The sequence below is a fragment of the Crinia signifera genome, chromosome 8 (assembly GCF_055691185.1).
Source record: "Crinia signifera chromosome 8, ASM5569118v1, whole genome shotgun sequence".
Lineage (NCBI taxonomy): Eukaryota > Metazoa > Chordata > Amphibia > Anura > Myobatrachidae > Crinia > Crinia signifera.
The window spans coordinates 56,278,724-56,297,879 of NC_139224.1; the positions used below are offsets into that span (position 1 = coordinate 56,278,724).

The 19,156-nt window shown below is 43.1% G+C and overlaps 1 protein-coding gene across 1 annotated transcript; it reads right to left on the minus strand.

Annotated features, from left to right (window-relative positions):
* Window positions 1-306: 306 nt before the first annotated feature.
* Window positions 307-18,288, minus strand: LOC146026076 (haloacid dehalogenase-like hydrolase domain-containing 5). Its single transcript, XM_083156443.1, has 8 exons — window positions 17,931-18,288; window positions 10,035-10,232; window positions 9,597-9,709; window positions 8,813-8,906; window positions 6,372-6,405; window positions 3,951-4,125; window positions 2,657-2,845; window positions 307-1,516 (listed from the first exon to the last, which is right to left on the minus strand). The coding sequence occupies exons 1-8, from the start codon at window positions 18,036-18,038 to the stop codon at window positions 1,111-1,113; spliced, it is 1,317 nt and encodes a 438-aa protein (XP_083012569.1). The 5' UTR covers window positions 18,039-18,288; the 3' UTR covers window positions 307-1,110.
* Between the last annotated feature and the right edge of the window lie 868 nt (window positions 18,289-19,156).

The window sequence follows — 19,156 nt, forward strand, 5'->3', positions numbered from 1 at the left end:
TCATTTTTAGCATGGCCAAATAGAAAAACTGTAGCAGAGCATGCTGGGATGTGTAGTTAAAAAACAGCGCGACTGTCACGGTCATAGATCTTGCAGATACACACAACACGGCAACAATTCCAATATAATTTTTTATTTAATATTTTCTGTGGCATAAAACCCATTTATGCTACTTATTCTCTGGCACATGCCTAGATCTCATCTTCCATAAAGCTGGTTTTCCTCAAGTCCAGTTTTTAGCACCAAATAAGCCCTATGTGATTATGAATGTGATAGTATTAAAAGCAAGACTACTACTACAGTAAATGGTTCTCCAAAACACTTTTAATAAAACCATAAAAAGGAGAAACTATATTTGTTATGTAACAGACTTCTAGAACATATGATCTAGGATTTATATATAGTAAAATGGCACATTAAATACAGAACAAAAGGCAGGCATGAACACACTTTGGAACATGTACAATTCAAGTCACGAACTGGGCGGATGGTGCCCTGGTAGCGGTCCTTAAAACCGTAGAAAAACAAAATGGTTTCAATATCAATAAAAATGCCCCTTGAAAAAAATACTGGAAATGTCCTGAAGGAATATCTTCAAATTGTATTGAAACATTAGCTGCAGTGTCACAGTTTTGTAAACCTGGACTCTTAAGTAACACATATTCTAGACCAGCTTATTGACAGTAATCCGATATCCAGAACCCATTTTCTATCGGTTTATAGTAGGCAACTGGTGAGCTGCATATTTGTGCATAGAATACAAGTCACAAGAATATATGTATAATAGACGCGCGCACGCACACACACAATGAACAATACAAGAAAGAATTTGCAATTTTTTTCTAACCAGAAACAAGTAATCTTCCGGTGTCTTATAAAATATAAATATAGAATGTTTTAAAACAAATGAGGATTGGGAAAAACTTACATATATTACTATTATTTTTTTTTTTTTTTACAAGACTTTAAAATGAGAAAAGAATTAAAAGATGAGAACTTATAAGTGGGGAACAGTAAAGTGCAGTATAAATAAAAATCAGAAGTGTTTGAGGTTAACTGGGTCATAATATTCCGATACCGTATTATGTATATATAGCTCTATATAAATCTTCAGGCAGTCCGGTTGCCGCTGGTGGGTGTAAACGTTTCTAGTTCAAAAATCAGGTCAACTGCGGCGTTAACATCAGGAACAACGTGCCCTGGTTCCACCAAGGCTGGGTCAAACCTGAAATCCCGGTGACCGTGAAATACTTTTTCAGTGACTGACACCGAGGGGTCAGCAGGCACTTCGGCGTGAGGGTTGTAGATCCCGGTGCAAACCAGAACAGACTTACACAAATTGGCACTGGGACATGAGAGCTCACTTTCCCATGCTGCGTCCTCCTCCTCTGCTACTGTAGCGACTCGCGCCCCAGAGCCGGCCTGCAAAAACGCCTTCGAGCCTTCCCTACAGTTCATTTCCTGAAGGTAGCGATTGTAGAGGTTAGCACCATAGATATCGGTCATAAGGTTGTCCCTGTAGAAAAGGAAAGAGGTCATACATCACTCAAGATATTCTATATATGATCTAATCATAAAACCATTTATTCAGCCTTACAGCTACTAGTGAAAGATTCAGCTTTCTAAACCTACTGAAGTCGGTGTCACGAGAGCTCTTGATCTGCACAACACAGACACTAGACCGTTAATTAACAGTGAGCAGAGGCCACTAGATTGGACATTGAGAGAAATTATGTAACTAAGGGGACATTTCCATTACATGGGTTACCGCAGAGGTAGCGCTTAATGTTATTTATTAATTATTTCTTCTTACTTTATTGTTGTACACAAGTTCAGGAATCCAAAGTCTAAATAACTTTGCTCATTGGACCTCCAGTGTAACCGTTTACTACTGATGATGGGATGTGTCCCATTTACTTTTCTGGATAATGTTCTATTGCTACCTATGAATGACTCACAAGATTACTGAATGCTTGGATGAGGTCTCACTGTGACAGGCATCTATCAAGTGTTTTGGGGGCGGTTCAGACCTGCTCAGTGAAGTGCTAGAGTGAATGCTTTTGACGAGTTTCACACTCACTGAGGCATTCGCTCAATGGAGGGTAGGAAGGGGCGGGCAGGGGTCTGTCCAGCGTTTTATGGATGTGATGGCCCATGGAAACACTGTGTGTACCCATGCAAACGCTGATGTGCCCATGCATCCTCGGGGTGGCTGACATCACGTGAAGTTAGCGCCAGTCCCCAATTTGGCAGATAGCAGCCATCTGAAAAGCATAGACTCCAGAGCGAAGGCTGGAAAAATCATTCGATGGTGAGCGACCATCGAATGATTTCACCTCTGAGCAGATGTGTAAGCGTACACATCCGCTTGCATGTTAGTGTGTGGACGTCGGCGTGTGTTCTGTGGGCCAGTATTTGCCTGCTTGCTGGGCAGTGTACGGTCATTGCCTAGCGAGAAGGCAAATACAGAATGGATGGAGAGGAAATCGTCACGTCATCGCAACACCTGGAAAAATTGTGAGTCTGGTCGGTTTAAACACTTAACACATCTATACTTTGTCTATAATTGACATAGTAACAAAGACCAATGGTGAGCTAAACATTCATTGGAGTCGTCATATTCAGAGACATGGTTATAGTGTAAGCACCACATTACCCTATGGCATAAAGGGTTTGGACAGGCGTTTTCCATTGCATCTCTGCAGCCTTGCTCCGGATGAGGTATTCTGCATAGTGGTACGTCACAGCACTGGGTTTACCCATTAAAACCTCGTATTTCAGCTCCTTTCCTGTAATCTTCTTATAGATGTTTTCTAAACAAACCATGAATATTCCATGACCAAACCTATATAAAATAAAAAATAATGTTCGTTTTCTGCAATGGTGGCAAAGCAAAAACAGGTTTTTCTACTGTGAGGATTCAAGTCTGCTTGAGGCCCCAATGTACCTGGAACTGCACATTGAGATCATTATCAGTAGAGGTGCGCAGGAATACTTGCAATGCTGGTGCCTACCATAATAGGAAATTAAGTGCTCAATAGTGGGATGTTCAGCCGCACAATATGTAGAACCGAACCGCTCTGGAGTTTACACTGTATTAAGAAAATATTAAACTCTTATGGGGTCAATCCTATTATTTACGAGGAGCTGTTCCAACGCCAACCGATTTAACCCAATCTCGCACCCTTTGCAGGCCTGAATTCGCTTAAAATTGCTTGCAAACCTATAGAGCAGTGAGTGCTTTAAGGCAAATTCCGCCGGACATAAAATGCATCCGGTGCCGTAATGATTTACACTCACGGACCAACTGTGGCTAAAATAATCGACCCACATATTTCCCTGTATGTGGTATAGTAATAATACACTAGAGGGAGCTGTTCAGTCATAACTAGAGCAAACAAATAGTGACGGGAAGCGGTCATCTATTAGAATGAACTTAGGTCTACAGTCATTAGGTCGACCCCACTAGGTCGACTGGCAGGAAGGTTGACCTGACTTAAGGTCGACATGGGCCAAGGTCGACATGACCTAAGGTCGAATTTGCATAAAGGTCGACATGAGGAAGGTCGACATGGGGTTGTTCACAGTTTTTTGAGCCGACATGCGGTATTTCATGCCCTACCATCCACTAGGGCGTGGAGGAGGTTATTAAAGCTGTGGCGAGCGAAGCGAGCCACCGTGCCCGAAGCATTGCGAGCAAAGCGAGCGATGCGAGGGTCCGATTCTCATTGCCAACTGTGTCCATGTCGACTGATCAAAAAACAGTGAAAAACCCATGTCGACCTTATGACCAGTCGACCATCCTCATGTCGACCTTTATGCAAATTCGACCTTAAGTCATGTCGACCTTGGCCCATGCCATTCGACCTAGTGGGGTCGACCTAATGACTGTAGACCTAAGTTCATTCTGACAGATGTACCGATTCCATAGTGACATGCTTTCTTCTTACCTTGGTGAGCGGGCCTCGGCCATCCACATTAGATCCATGTTACATGCCAGCAGAGGAATATGTGGGTAACTGTCACATTGATGGGGATTTGCAGGATAGCCCCCGGTCAGCAATACATCGATTATTATTTGTAGATTGGTTTCCCATCGTATCGGTTCTCCAAAAAGAATCACAGCTACAAACAAACATTTCATTGTAGAATAATAAATTTTATTTATATAGAGCTTTCTCCAAAAGGACTCAATGCGCTTAACAGATAGAATGAATGTAATAAAGTACATAAACAATGAAGTACAGAAAAGCTTTTCATAAACTATACTTAAAGGAATTATGGAGATGCTTTAATAAACAGGAAAGTCTTTAGTGTGTTTTTGAAGGATTCTAGAGTTGGGGGGGGGGGGGGGGGGGGGGGAATCTCTCGACCTGTGTTGTGGAAGGGCGTTCCATTTCTAAGCTCTAGTACAACAGTGACCTATGCAAACGTGTTCTTTTTCTGCTTTTAGCATGTCTTTTAAAAGATCAGTAATTTTTTTTTTATTATTATTTCACCAATGAGCACCTTTCAAGTTCTAGTAAAAGGAAAATTCCTGTATCATATAAATAACGACTAGGCCACTCTTGTAGGAGCACCACAAGTTCATATCTATGGAAGAACATCCTATGAATACTAACCTAAATATCGTAAAAAAAAAAAAAAAAAAAAAAAAAAAAAAAAAAAAAAAAAAGATGATTTACATGATCTGATTATTTTTTCATTGGAACGTCAGATATAAGTTTATTCTAGTCCCAATAAATGTCCCAATGTTTGGAATGAGAGTACGGATAGTGGTCTTCAACCCAACATTAAGATGCTACTCCTCAATGAAGTCACTGGGAAATACACTGGTTATGCATACCTTATCTAGACCTAGTCTATGTAGATGTAGTAGTAGTAGTAGAAAGAATGGGTATGGGTTGAAATCAAGGTCCACATGCATTGGGTTGACCACTGAAGGTGGACACAAGCATTAGGTTGACAGTCAAAGTTCAACCTGGGTTTTTCACATTTTTTGTCCCGAATGTTGATATGGACACCATATCTGTGCACGGCATCCGCTGGCCAGGCTTCATTCATCACACTACTCTATTCTCACTTCATGCTCTAGTGGATGGTAGGGAATGAAATAAAAACCCATGTCTACCTAGTCATTGTCAAAATAATGCCTATATCGACTTTCCATCCATCATGACAACCTTCAGTGATCAATCCAATGCATGTCAACCGAACGGGTTGGGATCATTTGGTCTATTGCATTATGGTCGAAAGTCATTAGGTCGAATCCATTAGGTCGAATCCATTAGGTCGACATGCTAAAAGGTCGACATGACTCTAGGTCGACATGGGAAAAGGTCGACATGATTCTAGGCCGAAAGGTCATTAGTTCGACAGGTCATTAGTTCGACATTGTCTATGTCGACATTCACAAGGTCGACATGGGGTTTTTCACTGTTTTTTTACCTGAATGTCAACACAGTCGACATGGACACAGTTTAAAGTGCACTGCATCCCCTCGCATCGCTCGCTGCGCTCGCTATGCGTCGGGCACGGTGCCTCGCTACGCTCGGCACACTATTTTATTCTCCCACCACGCCCTAGTGGATGGTAGGGCATGAAATACCGGCTGTCGGCACATGTTGGCTCAAAAAACAGTGAAAAACTCCATGTCGACCTTGTGAATGTCGACATAGACAATGTCGAACTAATGACCTTGTCGAACTAATGACCTGTCGAACTAATGACCTTTCGAACTAGAATCATGTCGACCTTTTCCCATGTCGACCTAGAGTCATGTCGACCTTTTAGCATGTCGACCTAATGGATTCGACCTAATGACTGTCGACCATAATGCAGTAGACCAAATGACCGCATCCCAACCGAACGACCGTATACCCTAATAATAATAATCAGTCTCCATTCTGGACTCAAAATAAAAGGAGAAAGGCCTCTTCATAATTTTTTCCACCCATTAAGCGGTGTTCTGTTTACAAGGAGGGGGATGTTCATATGTTTTTCAACTGGATTTTGGGGACCCTCGTTATCAGCATTCATGGTATGGCGCTTAATGATCATTTAGAGCAGTCTGTTGTGCCAGTATCAATACAGTGCAGTAAGGACAGTACAGGGACCAATAGATTACTATTAGGAAGTTAACCATTACCAAATTCATGTTCAGGGGAAAGAATCACATGACAGCGTACCACAGAAAGGGTTACTGTGTCAGCTACTCACTAGTATTTATTGCATTGTCTCAATGGTTTGTGTGATGCTAAACACCATCCTCTCCTGCATCACTTGGATAATGTCATCAGACCGATCCAGAGTGCATACATGCTTTATTACAACCAAGCCAGCACAGATTTCAGTTTAGCTGAATCATTTACCTTCTATCCTGGGAAGAGCCACAGCTGTAGATGGCTGTAATAGGAGAAAAGTATGGATGAAACAAGAGAAAAATGGGATACGGGTCTAGGTCAGGCATGTCCAAACTATGGCCCTCCAGCTGTTGTGAAACTACACATCCCAGCATGCCTTGCCATAGTTTTAGCATTCCCTAATAGCAAAACTGTGGCAAGGCATGCTGGGAATGTGTAGTTTCACAACAGCTGGAGGGCCATAGTTTGGACATACCTGGTCTAGGTCAACATGCCATTTGGTCAACAGTTAAAAGGTTGACATGTTTTTTTTTACTGTTTTATTGAGTCGAAAGGCAGTTTTCATGCCCTACCATCCACTGGGGCATGGTGGGAGAATAAAATAGTGTGCCGAGCCATTCGAGTGGACGCGGTGCTATGTTTCAGTGTCCATGTCGACATTCGGGTGAAAACCCCCATGTCGACCTATTGACTGTCGACCTTGCCCATGTCGACCCAATGCATGAGTCGACCTTTCTGCATGCCGAGCTAATTGTGTCGGCCAAATGCATGTCAACCTAACTGCTGGAGATCCAAGGATCCATACCCGAGAAAAAGTGATCTTTTGCTGACTAAAGAGGAGAACATTGTACATGAGTTTTAGCTCCCACCCAGGGGAATCACAGATTTCGATGTGACGCTTGTTATGATCTATATACAAGTTACCAACAACTTATGTACATGTAAATGGCGATGGTTCTAGAGCTAAAGTAAAGGTCACAGACTGGTGAGAGTGTGTATTATTTACAGGACACTCCAGCTGGCACGGTCTGTAGGTCAGGGTGACACAGGGCAATGGTGCATTGAAAGAGTATCAATATGTCCCAATTGCCAATATATCCAGCTACTCCCCATTCAACAAGTCAGTGCAATGCATTGCTAATGTCTAACAAACTATCACTCTTAAGTACCTTGATAAGAGATCTATACTGTATTTCATAGACACAATTTAACCGACCCACTGTGCAGAATATAAAGTGGAAGATTTACAGGATGCTAGGTCTATGCTGCTTATTTAAATGCAGCTTAAACCACAGCTCAAAATAGGCATTGTGGCAAGGGCAAGATTCAAATTTTTTTTGTGCCGCCAGCCACAGGAGGGCACCCACCAGAGTTAATCAAATGTAGCTCCGTTCATGTGCGTGGGTGGAACAGTCAGCGGTTTCACTATTGACTATTTCTGAACGATCTCCCATCACCTCAGACGTGAGACCAGGTGCGATTAAACTAATGAATCTGGCTTTAGAAAGTTAGACATCGCAAAATACATTTGCATTTTTTAAGAGAAAAGTCGGTACTTGTTTCCTAGCACAGCCACAACGATCTTGATCTGGGGCATCGCAGGTAAAAAAACCGCGTCGGTCGCATCGCATGCGGGCTAAAAAAAAAAAAAAAAAAAAAAAAAAAAAATTGCATGCGATGCGACCGACGCGATGCCCGCGATTTCCCATTGAAAAAGTCAAAATCGCGTTGGTCGCATCGTATGCGGATAAAAAAAGCATGCGATGGTACCGACGCGATGCCCGCGATTTCCCATAGGGAACAATGTAAAATGCCTCTATTTACCCAAATCAACATAGGGAACAATGTTAAATGGGCCAGAGACTCCAAAAAAAAAACCCTGACCAGTGATATGGCCCCCCAAAAATACTAAACGCCACCCCACGATCAACGTCAACCCGAAGCGTGGCGAGCGCAGCGGATACCTTCACCGGTAAACGCGTCCCTTCGCGGGCTTCACAGGTATCTGCCTGCGCTCACCACGCTTCGGGCTCGGTGGCTCGCCACACTATCTATTCTCAACTCCACGCCGACGTGGATAGTGGTGGTATGAAAAGGTCGGAGGACGCGTACCGCCGCCCCTCGCGGTCTCGCTGCGCTCGCCACGCTTCGGGTTGACGTTGATCGTGGGGTGGCGTTTAGTATTTTTGGGGGGCCATTTCACTGGTCAGGGGGGTTTTTTGGAGTCTCTGGCCCATTTAACATTGTTCCCTATGTTGATTTGGGTAAATTGAGGCATTTTACATTGTTCCCTATGGAAAATCGCGGGCATCGCGTCGGTACTATCGCATGCTTTTTTTGGCCGCATACGATGCGACTGACGCGATTTTGACTTTTTCAATGCATTTCAATGGGAAATCGCGGGCATCGCGTCGGTCGCAACGCAGACCATTAAAAATTACCCGCGATTGTGGCCGTGCTAGGAAACAAGTACCGAAAAGTCAAATCATTATAAAAGCAGTAGGAAAGCACTAAATGATGGAAAATGGAAATGACCATTTTATAGGACATAGCAAGTGTGAGTCACTAAGATTTGTCAGTAGAAGCCGATGTATGTTTGGCTAACAACGTACTCACGTCACTTATCGCCAATGTCCCATATATGAAGAACATGCTGCTTAAATACTTACCAGAATTTTAGGCCTCCTGCTGTGGTCCACCATATCCAGGAAAGGATAAGACTCGCGCACAGAGTCTACAGTGATAGGATTCGAAAATCCTAAACTAAGAATGCTAGTTAAGGAAAGCAGCAGCAAACAAAAAGCCTGGAACTCAAAATATGCTGCTGCACGGAGAGTGCAGAAGTACAAAGCTTGGCCCTGATAAAAACAACAACAACGGCATGCATTCAATGCGGCTGGCAAAGGGTTTTGTATGGCAATGATGGCTTGTTTTCGCCGAGGATCGGCTAAAACAAGCCATCCTCGCCGTTTAACCCCCTAGCCGGCAGCTCACCCTATTCTACGTTCAGAGGGTGGCGAGGAGTTCCCCAAATGGCGAGGTTCGCAGCTAATGCAGCGAGCCTCACCGTTTTGGTGGCAGCACATGCCCTCTCCACCTCGCTTTTTAGAAATATCAAGGTGGAAATGGCGAGTGCAGGGGGTCAGTTGAATACTGACGGCAGGCTATAATGGAGAGCAATAGGCACTGCTCGCCGTCATAGCTCACCCTTTACAATTGAATATACCCCAAAATGCTCGCTTGACAATCTCTCTCCACCACACACAGTGTGTACCAGGGAACCACCAGGAAGCGGTGTGATCACTTCACTCTACGACACAGCTTCCAGGTCTTCCACAGGACAAGCTCTTATTTAAAAGACAATGGTCATACATGCCCCGATATCCATAAAGCCCAAGTTATTTTCCTTAAGTGCTACAGAACCAGGAGACCACACCACAATAGAAAGGATACTATTTTGCAATGTCCAGAACTGGTCCTTGTCCAGATACCAAAACACACTTGTCGTGATACTGTTTGAAGATGCGCAGGGGGCTGTGCGACATCATCACTTGGTCCTGTGAGATCTATAGGGAGAAGAAAAAGAAAAACACACAAATATTAGTATGTGCACCACAAGCTCTTTATATGAACATGCAAATAACTTTTTTCCCCAGCAATCTAGTTCAAAAAGTACGGGCAGCACATACTTTATGTGCTATGGGATGTGCGCAGGGGCACGCATCTCATCGCAACCCATACATTGCACTGTAGATGCGCAGCATAAGAGCTGAAAACAATCAAAATCGATCTTTAGTACATATACAAGTCTTGTGCAGTGCTTGCTCTTTGTGTTGAAGAAAGAATGTACTGACTGATCATTTATAGAAGAAAAGATAAATGTACACTCACTGGCACTCCAAGTATGTCTGACAGCTGGTCAGCTTTGGTCTGGCGAAGGCAGTTTCCGGCATTAGTGACAAACACAACTGGCACCACAAATTGACCCTGACTATTCACCAGCTTTTGAAAGGCTTTCTTGGCTGCGGGGATTGGGGTCTTTCCTCGGACAAGCACTCCATCAATATCAAATAAGAGGCCAAACGCAGGCTTGAACAAACAAAAGAAAAAAAAAAAAGGACAATTAATATATTTCGATTGCAAACACTGAATAAGCATTATTAGTACAGTCTAAAATAATCATACATTTCTGAACAGAAATTCTACAATAGGTCAGTAAATAGAGATGGTGTTGCAGAACAACAATGATATCCAAGCATTAACATTTTTGGAATCAATAATTTATAAGACAGTGACTGGTGTGTAAACTCAGAGACCAAAGCTAGCACCGCAAGCTCTACAAATAATAGAAATGGTATGCAATTAGTTTCCGGGTGTGTAGTGCACAGGTAGCGGTGCACGGAATCTGAATGACAAGGCAGAGAGTAGGATATAAGCAGCACTGCTCACTGAACAAGTCTGTATGTTGACTGCCTTCAGGAACTTCTTAGCGAGCTCACAGAGGCCATGATCTTCTAAGATTATAAGAGTAGTCTGTGACAGGAGAGTGTTGATGGACTGAGAGCTACTTTTATGGAAACGGGTTGATATTCAAGGGAGAATATCAGGAAAGAAACTCCCGGGTGGGGCACTGCCTTCTATAATATAAACGTATCAGTCTAAAATATCAACTTTATTAATACTAAAATTGATCCTGTTAATGGATCAAGAGACGAACATGAGACGAGGACATACAGATAACATGAATAGAAAAAATTGAGAAAAGATCGTGAAAATATGATATCTGGGTCTGAAAATGGGCTAAATGCCTCTGTTCAATATGGCTGTAATATCAGCGTATTCCTGTAAAGGATTATTTCAGACTAAGCACGTCTTCAATTAACCATATTGGTTATCATAAGCACATATCTAATAAATGCGTAACAAATGGCACACTGTCTGGCAGTACAACTTATTGTTATCTTAATTACTTTCTAATGGTCGAAAACTGTGTATAATCTCACTCTAATTGGACTGCAAGATCCAAGAGAAATTGAGAATTGTGGTGAAGTACCTGGGTTGAAAACCCAGGTACTTCACCACAATTCTCAATTTCTCTTGGATCTTGCAGTCCAATTAGAGTGAGATTATACACAGTTTTCGACCATTAGAAAGTAATTAAGATAACAATAAGTTGTACTGCCAGACAGTGTGCCATTTGTTACGCATTTATTAGATATGTGCTTATGATAACCAATATGGTTAATTGAAGACGTGCTTAGTCTGAAATAATCCTTTACAGGAATACGCTGATATTACAGCCATATTGAACAGAGGCATTTAGCCCATTTTCAGACCCAGATATCATATTTTCACGATCTTTTCTCAATTTTTTCTATTCATGTTATCTGTATGTCCTCGTCTCATGTTCGTCTCTTGATCCATTAACAGGATCAATTTTAGTATTAATAAAGTTGATATTTTAGACTGATACGTTTATATTATAGAAGGCAGTGCCCCACCCGGGAGTTTCTTTCCTGATATTCTCCCTTGAATATCAACCCGTTTCCAATTGTACTTACCATACTCCCCGGGAGCACCTCCACAACGAGATTATAACATAATTTACTCACTCACATGTTGACTGGAGTTTAACCTTCTTACCTGCTAGCAAATTAGTCCTGTGCACCTGGCCCCCATCCCCTCCCCCTTTCCCAGCTACTTTTATGGGAAAGCACTGTCCCAAACCACTTTGAGTGGTTTACAGAATTTCAGTGTAGAAGATGGTCCCTTAATGACAACCTGTGTCCACCATCACTTGCAGGCCATCTTAAAAGTGGACACCAGGGTGACCATGGCTTGGTTATAGAAGGAAATATGCATCTCATTGGCATCCACATGCTTGATACTCTGCGAAAAGCTGAGTCTGAACAAGGTTTTTGCACACCCCATCAGCTGACTTGAGAGCAGGAGGAGGCTTGGGTGACCTAGTGTTGAACATGCTGGCCAGGTTTGATGGCATTCGCGCAAACTCTGAGATCAGTAGTGATGAATACTAGATCTTCAGTTTCAACTCTGACCAAATAGTCTGCCCAGTGGACCACACTTGGAAGTGTGCTGCCACATAAGTTCCAACATGAGTGCAGTGTGGCCAAGAAGATTGTGACTATTTTTGTGACCAAGACTGGTCATGTAGATACCACAGGACATGCATTCAACCAATGCCTACTGCAAGTGCTGAAAGCCATTATACAAGATGGTGACCTTGTCCATCATGACTGGTCCAGCCGCATCACCAAGTGGTTTCAGCACATGTAACTTTGCCTAGACTCCTCTGACAAATGCTCTATATACAAAAAAAAACAACAACAACCCTTAATGTTCACTTTGTAAATAGAATAATTGTTGTGCACCCAGAAACTTATTGCACACCCCTTGTAATGTATTGTGAAATGTATTTTGCGCTAACTGGCCAAATGTTCACAATTTCGTTCTTGCAATTTTCCAGAAATACAACCTACAGTAACAGGCACAGCTCAGATGAGCCCAATTCATTTTGCAACATGATATCAGGAGTAATTACAGGGTCTCAGGTCTATAATTTTATGTCCTGTTGAGATCTGATGTTCCTCTTAATTACATATTACACCTGATTGAAGACCGTTCTCAACATGCAACTTTAGCAATAAATCTAGTCCATGTTACAATATAAATCAACTTTAATCTCATGATATTTCTTCATTACATATATGTATTTCTTTTTCTAAGCGCTTAGTTTGGCAGTTGCTTAGATAATGCCCCTACATCGGTGTGTGTTTAGGGTCCCCACACATCGCTGTCAGTGACCATCAATCTCACTGGCTGCCAGTGTCACTGGTAGCTCGCTCAGCACACATCGCTAACAGCTTGTGCTGTTTATGGAAGGTCAGTCAGCGCTGTGTGCTGAGCGACATCGCTGCAGCAGAGGCCGACCTAGCATAGCTAGGCAGCCACACACACACACACACACACACACACAACTGTGTGTGTATGGTCCATAAGGGTCCAAACACACTGGTTGGTTTTGCCCAGCGTGTATGGACAGTGTTGGGGTGGGGGGGCACCAGTGATGATGCGGGAGTGCGCAACAGCGCTCATCACTAGCCCGTACAAACTGAGCTGCTTTCAGCTCAAAATTACCCAGTGTGTACGGGCCTTAAGCCAAGCTGTCATGTGGCTTGCCAACAAATAAATAACTTTTACAATATTTTTTATTATTAAATTCTATTTAGAAAAAAAAAATGGATTCTTTAGCATATAGTCAAGAATGCCATTAAGCCACTTAAGATCACATTCTAGCTATAACTAAAGTAAAGACCTATAGGAGTCAATCCTATCAGATGTCAAGGGTGCCATACGCCGTTGCTGCAGTGTTTAAAGGCCAGCAACAGCTCCAAATCTGGCACCATATGCAGCTATCGAGCAGCGAGCACTTTTGTGCAATTTCTGACCGCCACAATTCGCACCCGCAAATTCATGAAGCCAATAGGATCAACCGCAGAGTCTGATCTCAGAAACTTGCAAGCAGCACTTACCCAAGACTGCCTTGTAGATATGGAGATGTAAAGTATATAAATACTTAACCAGTCATATGCACAAGTGGATGGACAAAGGCAGGTTTGTCTTATATTAAAACAAAAAAATGGTTCTGCATGCAATTTAGTGTACTTAACTTGTCACAAAATATCAGACGTTGATTGACAAGTTCAGAAATGGTTTCCACCTGTTTGTCATTTCATCAACGGAATGGACGTTTGTTGTAAAACACAGGCAGCATAATCAAGTCTGCGGTTCAGAGGTCAGATGTATTCTTCTCACTGCATGCTTACAAACAGACCCCAGCCCCAGAATTGGCACCAGAGCAAAGGGCACGCAACAATACAGAGGTCACAATCTTGGAAATTAGTTAGAAAAAAGATGTATAGGTGGGAAACCATTTATAACTGCAATATCCTGTGACCAGATAGAAGCTTATATAATCTTGCATATAAAACATCCTTTTTGAGAGCCAATCAAGTTTGTAAAAGTCTTACATAATGGACTATTGAAGATGATGCTCCCCTAAGCACATTAAACAGGGACCTTTGGTCCCAATTAGTAGAGACAGTTGAGAATTATCTAAAACTTCCTTAACCTTTGACATAAATTAGAAGTTTAGTTGTTTTTAATACTTTCCAATAAATTATCATCAGGTAATCCACTTACGGTTATTATTTCTAGAGCTCTCTATTTTATTAAACATTCTGCATTCACAATGTTGGAGGCAAGAACTGGGAGAGAACTCCTTGAAAAGAAGGTCCTGCTGGTCAACTTGCATTTGCAAGTTTATCTGAAGGTGCCCATACATGGTGCGATGCGTTCCGTGTGTTTTAAACTAGATTGCATCTAGTGCAAAACGCATGCAATGGGCTAAAGAACCGTTAATATTGAACTAGATGCGATGTGATCTAGTTTAAAATGTACAGGCAGCACATACTTTATGTGCTGTGCGCTGGTATCTGTGCGGGAGCACCCATCGCACCAGTAATGGAGAATCATTGCAATGTTTAATCAATACCAAAATGCACACTACCTAAAAGATGCTGCAAGGTTTAAAAAAAAAAAAAAAAAAAAAGGAATATTAAAGGGAAAACAAATCACTCTATATACCTGAAGATCTATTTATTATGAATATCAAGTTGGGTGAATGTTTTTAATATGTAATCTCTCCGTTCGTTTACCGCAGGGGTGGGGAACCTTTTTTGTGCCAAGGGCCGTTTGTATGGGGAAAAAATCCTTCGGGGGCCATATGTAAAAAATTATCTTACAAATTGTCCTGCTGCAGCCGTCACAAGCTGCGGCGGCTGCTGCTGAATAGGACTGACAGTCTCCGGCTGCTATTGATCAAGAGGAATCTTTCGAAAACTACCGACCTCTCGTGAGAATTCCCCTGTACTTGACTCCCAGCAAAGCCGCCGGGCGGGTGGAAGGGCCACTCAGACCGGCTACGGGGGCCGCATACGGCCCCTGGGCCTGAGGTTCCCCACCCCTGGTTTACCGGAAGAGAACAGCAATATAAACATTACCATCTAGTGATCAAACTACCGTTAATTGAAGACAGGTGATGCTGACTTAATTTAAATAGTTAATGAAATGGTTCACAATGAGCGATGCAATTTAATTCTATAAAAAGGAGAACCCAAGAACCAGGCAATCACCAAAGCAGCTACAATCAAAGGCTCAACTGTAGCCAAACCCCCATGGTATTCTGTTCATTCATGAAAGTGCACATTTTCTACTCCTAAAACAGGGAGGGATATCCTCAAACCAATCTCACACTCCCAGAGTATATCAGGCAGAAGTGTGCAGCGTCACTACTAGGAAGCGGCTGGTTTATGTCAGTTGCCGATGCTTTATGTAGAGAGCTACCACAGTGACTGTAATATCATGGAACCAAACATGCTAGTCAGTCACTGTTTTATGTGCACCGGCAAAGCACTGTTACTACTGTATGTTTGTAGGTTTATAAACTACTGAACAAATAAAATGTGAATTTCGATTACACCAAAACAAACAGCACATAAGGCGCTTAGATATAGTCAGGTGGTAATATCACAAGCTGTGAGCTAAAAAAATAAGTTTGATGTAAAGTCCACGTCTTCAGCCCACTGCAGCAGTCTATGGAAACCTCTGTATAAGTTTCCCTAATATTAAAGAATAACAAAAGGAGAAATAAGACTGCGCTAAAGGGCACAAGAAGTGTGGTAATTACTTCTATAAATAAAACAGATAAAAGTTAACTTGTATCTATTTATAGAAGTAATTACCACACTTCTTGTGCCCCTTAGCGCAGTCTTATTTCTCCTTTTAAAATAACTGTGAATGTTCAAATATTCTGTGTAAAGCGCTGCATCGATAAGTGGTAACAAAAACATCTCCTAATCCCAAACAAGAAAGATTACACAATTAGCAGATTCATTTAATCCAAACCGAATGATTGTCTGGCTATTACTTAAAATCCATTAAGGACTAAAAAGGGAAGGGAAACACGAGAGAATCAGATGTTTGACAACTATTTCTCTTGGCGTATTAGAGAGATCATTATGGCCTCACACCCAGCAAATGATCTATCAGCCACTGACAGTATACTTGGTTTGTGTCACTAAGCCATTCTTTTCAATACAAATTCTGTTTTAAGCTGGCCATTTCAATAACAAGTGAGATTTATATCAAGGAATAAACACACACCTTATTTAGCTAATAACTTGCTACGGCCGCCTACAAAAATGTATCTTCCGTACTACACTCTGAATGCAGCGCACTGCTTACAATCAGTAAGATCACAACAGCATGGCACAAAGAAATCCAGACAAAGCCAATGAGAACAAACGGATTATTAGCTGATAACATACAAGGGTACACTGTGCCAGGAGCTCCAGAAGAAAGAGATTGTAGGAATAAAATAGAATATATCAGTCTGAATGCATTATTAGTCACCACCCTGGCATAGATGTTGTAAACCTCGGAGAGAGCTAAAACTGTGAGGAAGCTGGCCTAGAGTACCCAATCAGCTGACAGCTGTCATTTCATTGACTATGCTAAGCAAGTGGGAGAACCTGAATGGTTGCTTAGAGAAACTTCTCCTTTTAAAGGTTTGATAAACCTCCCCTATGGCAGTGCAATCAGACAACTCATAGCAGTCAGTTGTACAAGTTTGTCTCATGTATATTGTGAGTGAAAAATGTAAGAAGCCAAATAATAAAAATCTGTGCCCCCCTCCCCACACCACCAGGTGTTACATACAGCCAACATCTGTCACATTACTATACTACTGCCCTTGTTCTGTTTGGGGTGGCTTCACATGACTACTGTCACCAGGGAGAATAAAGTCTCCCTGTATGGTCTGGGCATGTAGCAAATACCAGAACGGTCCGGACCACACGGGGAGGCTGTAATCTCCCCTTCCCCATGTCCCTGGAGACAGCAATCAAAGGCATCAACCTGGACCATACACTAGACACCGGTCTTGTCCGGTCCAGTTTTTACATAGTCCCAACTTAAAGGTCTCTCATACACTAGGGTTATTTACATGCAATGTGGGCACTTTTCATTCGATTGTGGAGATCAATCCCATGAAAAGTGCCCAAATTGCATGTCATTGACAGCAGCTTCAGAACAATCTGGTAGATTGCTTCCGAGCCAGGCAGGCTTCACTGGGATTGCATGTAATAGAACGCATGCAATTCTGCTTCTCAGGCAGCTCAAGGGTGACTTTTTTAAAGAGGCGCAGTTTCCTAATGTATGCCCAGCTTAAAATAGAGCACGGGTAACAATTAGCAGCACAATTTTTAGTAAGTTTTATTTATATAGCGCACAATACAGCAGAGATGTAGGGAAGCAGAGGAGCCGTCTACATACTACCAGGGGCAGGTTGTCTTTGACAGAAATGAATAGAAGTGAGAAGAGATGCGGGTATACATGGTAGGTGAGTGAGAGAGCTGTAATGGCAATGCAAGAAGAGGGCTGTGAGAACAAGAGGGTAGAGCACCATGCCCCAAGGAGCTTACAGTCTGATTAATGTTACTCAGAAGAAGTTATATGTATACTCCACTTTCCCCCCCCTCTACCCTGCAAAAGAGGAGGAGGAATATACAATAAACCAGAACCGCGGGCAGCCGGGTATACAGGAGGTTGGTAAGCCTCCGCTCCCGTCCATACTATGAATGAAGTGAACCACCCACCACAATACACAAATACACGAGCAGCCCCCTCTGTGGTCACCGTCGTTACCTGCTGAGCCTCTGCAGACACGCACAGCCCTGCCCGGTGCTCCCCGGTCACCGTACCACGTGCCCCCAGGAGCCGGAGCCCCCGACAGAGCGGCCGCAGTCCCCGCATCCTGCTCGGGACCCCGCACTGGTGGTTATAGCGGAGGACGCGCCACACCAGGACGCGCTGAGGCCTCCGGGTAAAGGGGGCTGCTGCTCTCCGTAGTCGATGTTGTCCTGTAGTAATGGGGGAGGGATCACAGCGTTTTCCGGGGGTCTCTGTCTGTACGCTGCGCTCAGGTCCGAGTCCGGTATATAGCTCAGCTGTGCGGAGAGCTGCAACCAATCACTGGAGACAGTAAGGGGCAGAGCCAATCAGCAGAGAGGCACGTGTCCCGGTCCGTCCCACTCCCTCCTGCCCTGACCGAAGGAAACTTCCGTCCTTAGCTGGCTAGCTGCCCTACTGAGAATGAGAGAAGAGTCGTAAATACTAACCATACCAGTCTGACCAGTATGTTTCTCATTCCCAGTAGTACACACTTCCCCTATGCCCCAGCTAGCCAATCCGGTATTACTATAGAGGTTAGGATCGTTTCCGCAGGATATCGGTGCCTGCACTAATTGCAATGATACAGGGAAATGATAACTAGGAGGCTAGGCTTTCCGTTGCAAATGTATTAAGCCTGGTGAAATGATAAAGTGTCCATTGAAAGGTCGACATGGGATTTTTCACTATTTTTTTTACCTAAATGTTGACACAGTTGACATGGACACAGTTTGAAGTAAACCGCTTTGGTCGCAATGCTTCGGGCATGGTGCCTTGCTATGCTCAGCACACTATTTTAGGTACTTGTGTATTATCACGGCGCCCGCATGCCATCATCGCATCGCATGCCACTAATTAAGGTACGCGATGGGACCCAATTTGAGCTTTTCCCCGGACGGGAGTATAAAATTTTAATATCGGGTCACATCGCATGCCATTAAAATGGCATGCAATGCGACGCGATCATGCCCAATTTGGGCTTATGCCCATGTTAAATGCCCCCCCAGACCCGATTTTTAATTGTATACCCATCCTGATGGGTAATGACTATGTTAAATGCCCCCCCCCCATTGTTAACGCCACCCCACTATCAACGCCAACCCGAAGCGCGGCGACGGTACGTGTCCTCCAACCTTTTCATACCCCCCACTATCCACGTCGGCGTGGAGTTGATCATATATAGTGTGGTGAGCGCAGCGAGC

Excerpts from the sequence above, each read along its gene's own strand:
- LOC146026076 (XM_083156443.1), bottom strand. The coding sequence starts at position 18,038 with ATGCGGGGACTGCGGCCGCTCTGTCGGGGGCTCCGGCTCCTGGGGGCA. Across the intron at positions 9,710-10,034 it reads CAGACATACTTGGAGTGCCA|ATCTCACAGGACCAAGTGAT; the intron begins GTGAGTGTACAT and ends TTCTCCCTATAG. Across the intron at positions 2,846-3,950 it reads GCCGAGGCCCGCTCACCAAG|GTTTGGTCATGGAATATTCA; the intron begins GTAAGAAGAAAG and ends TATTTTATATAG.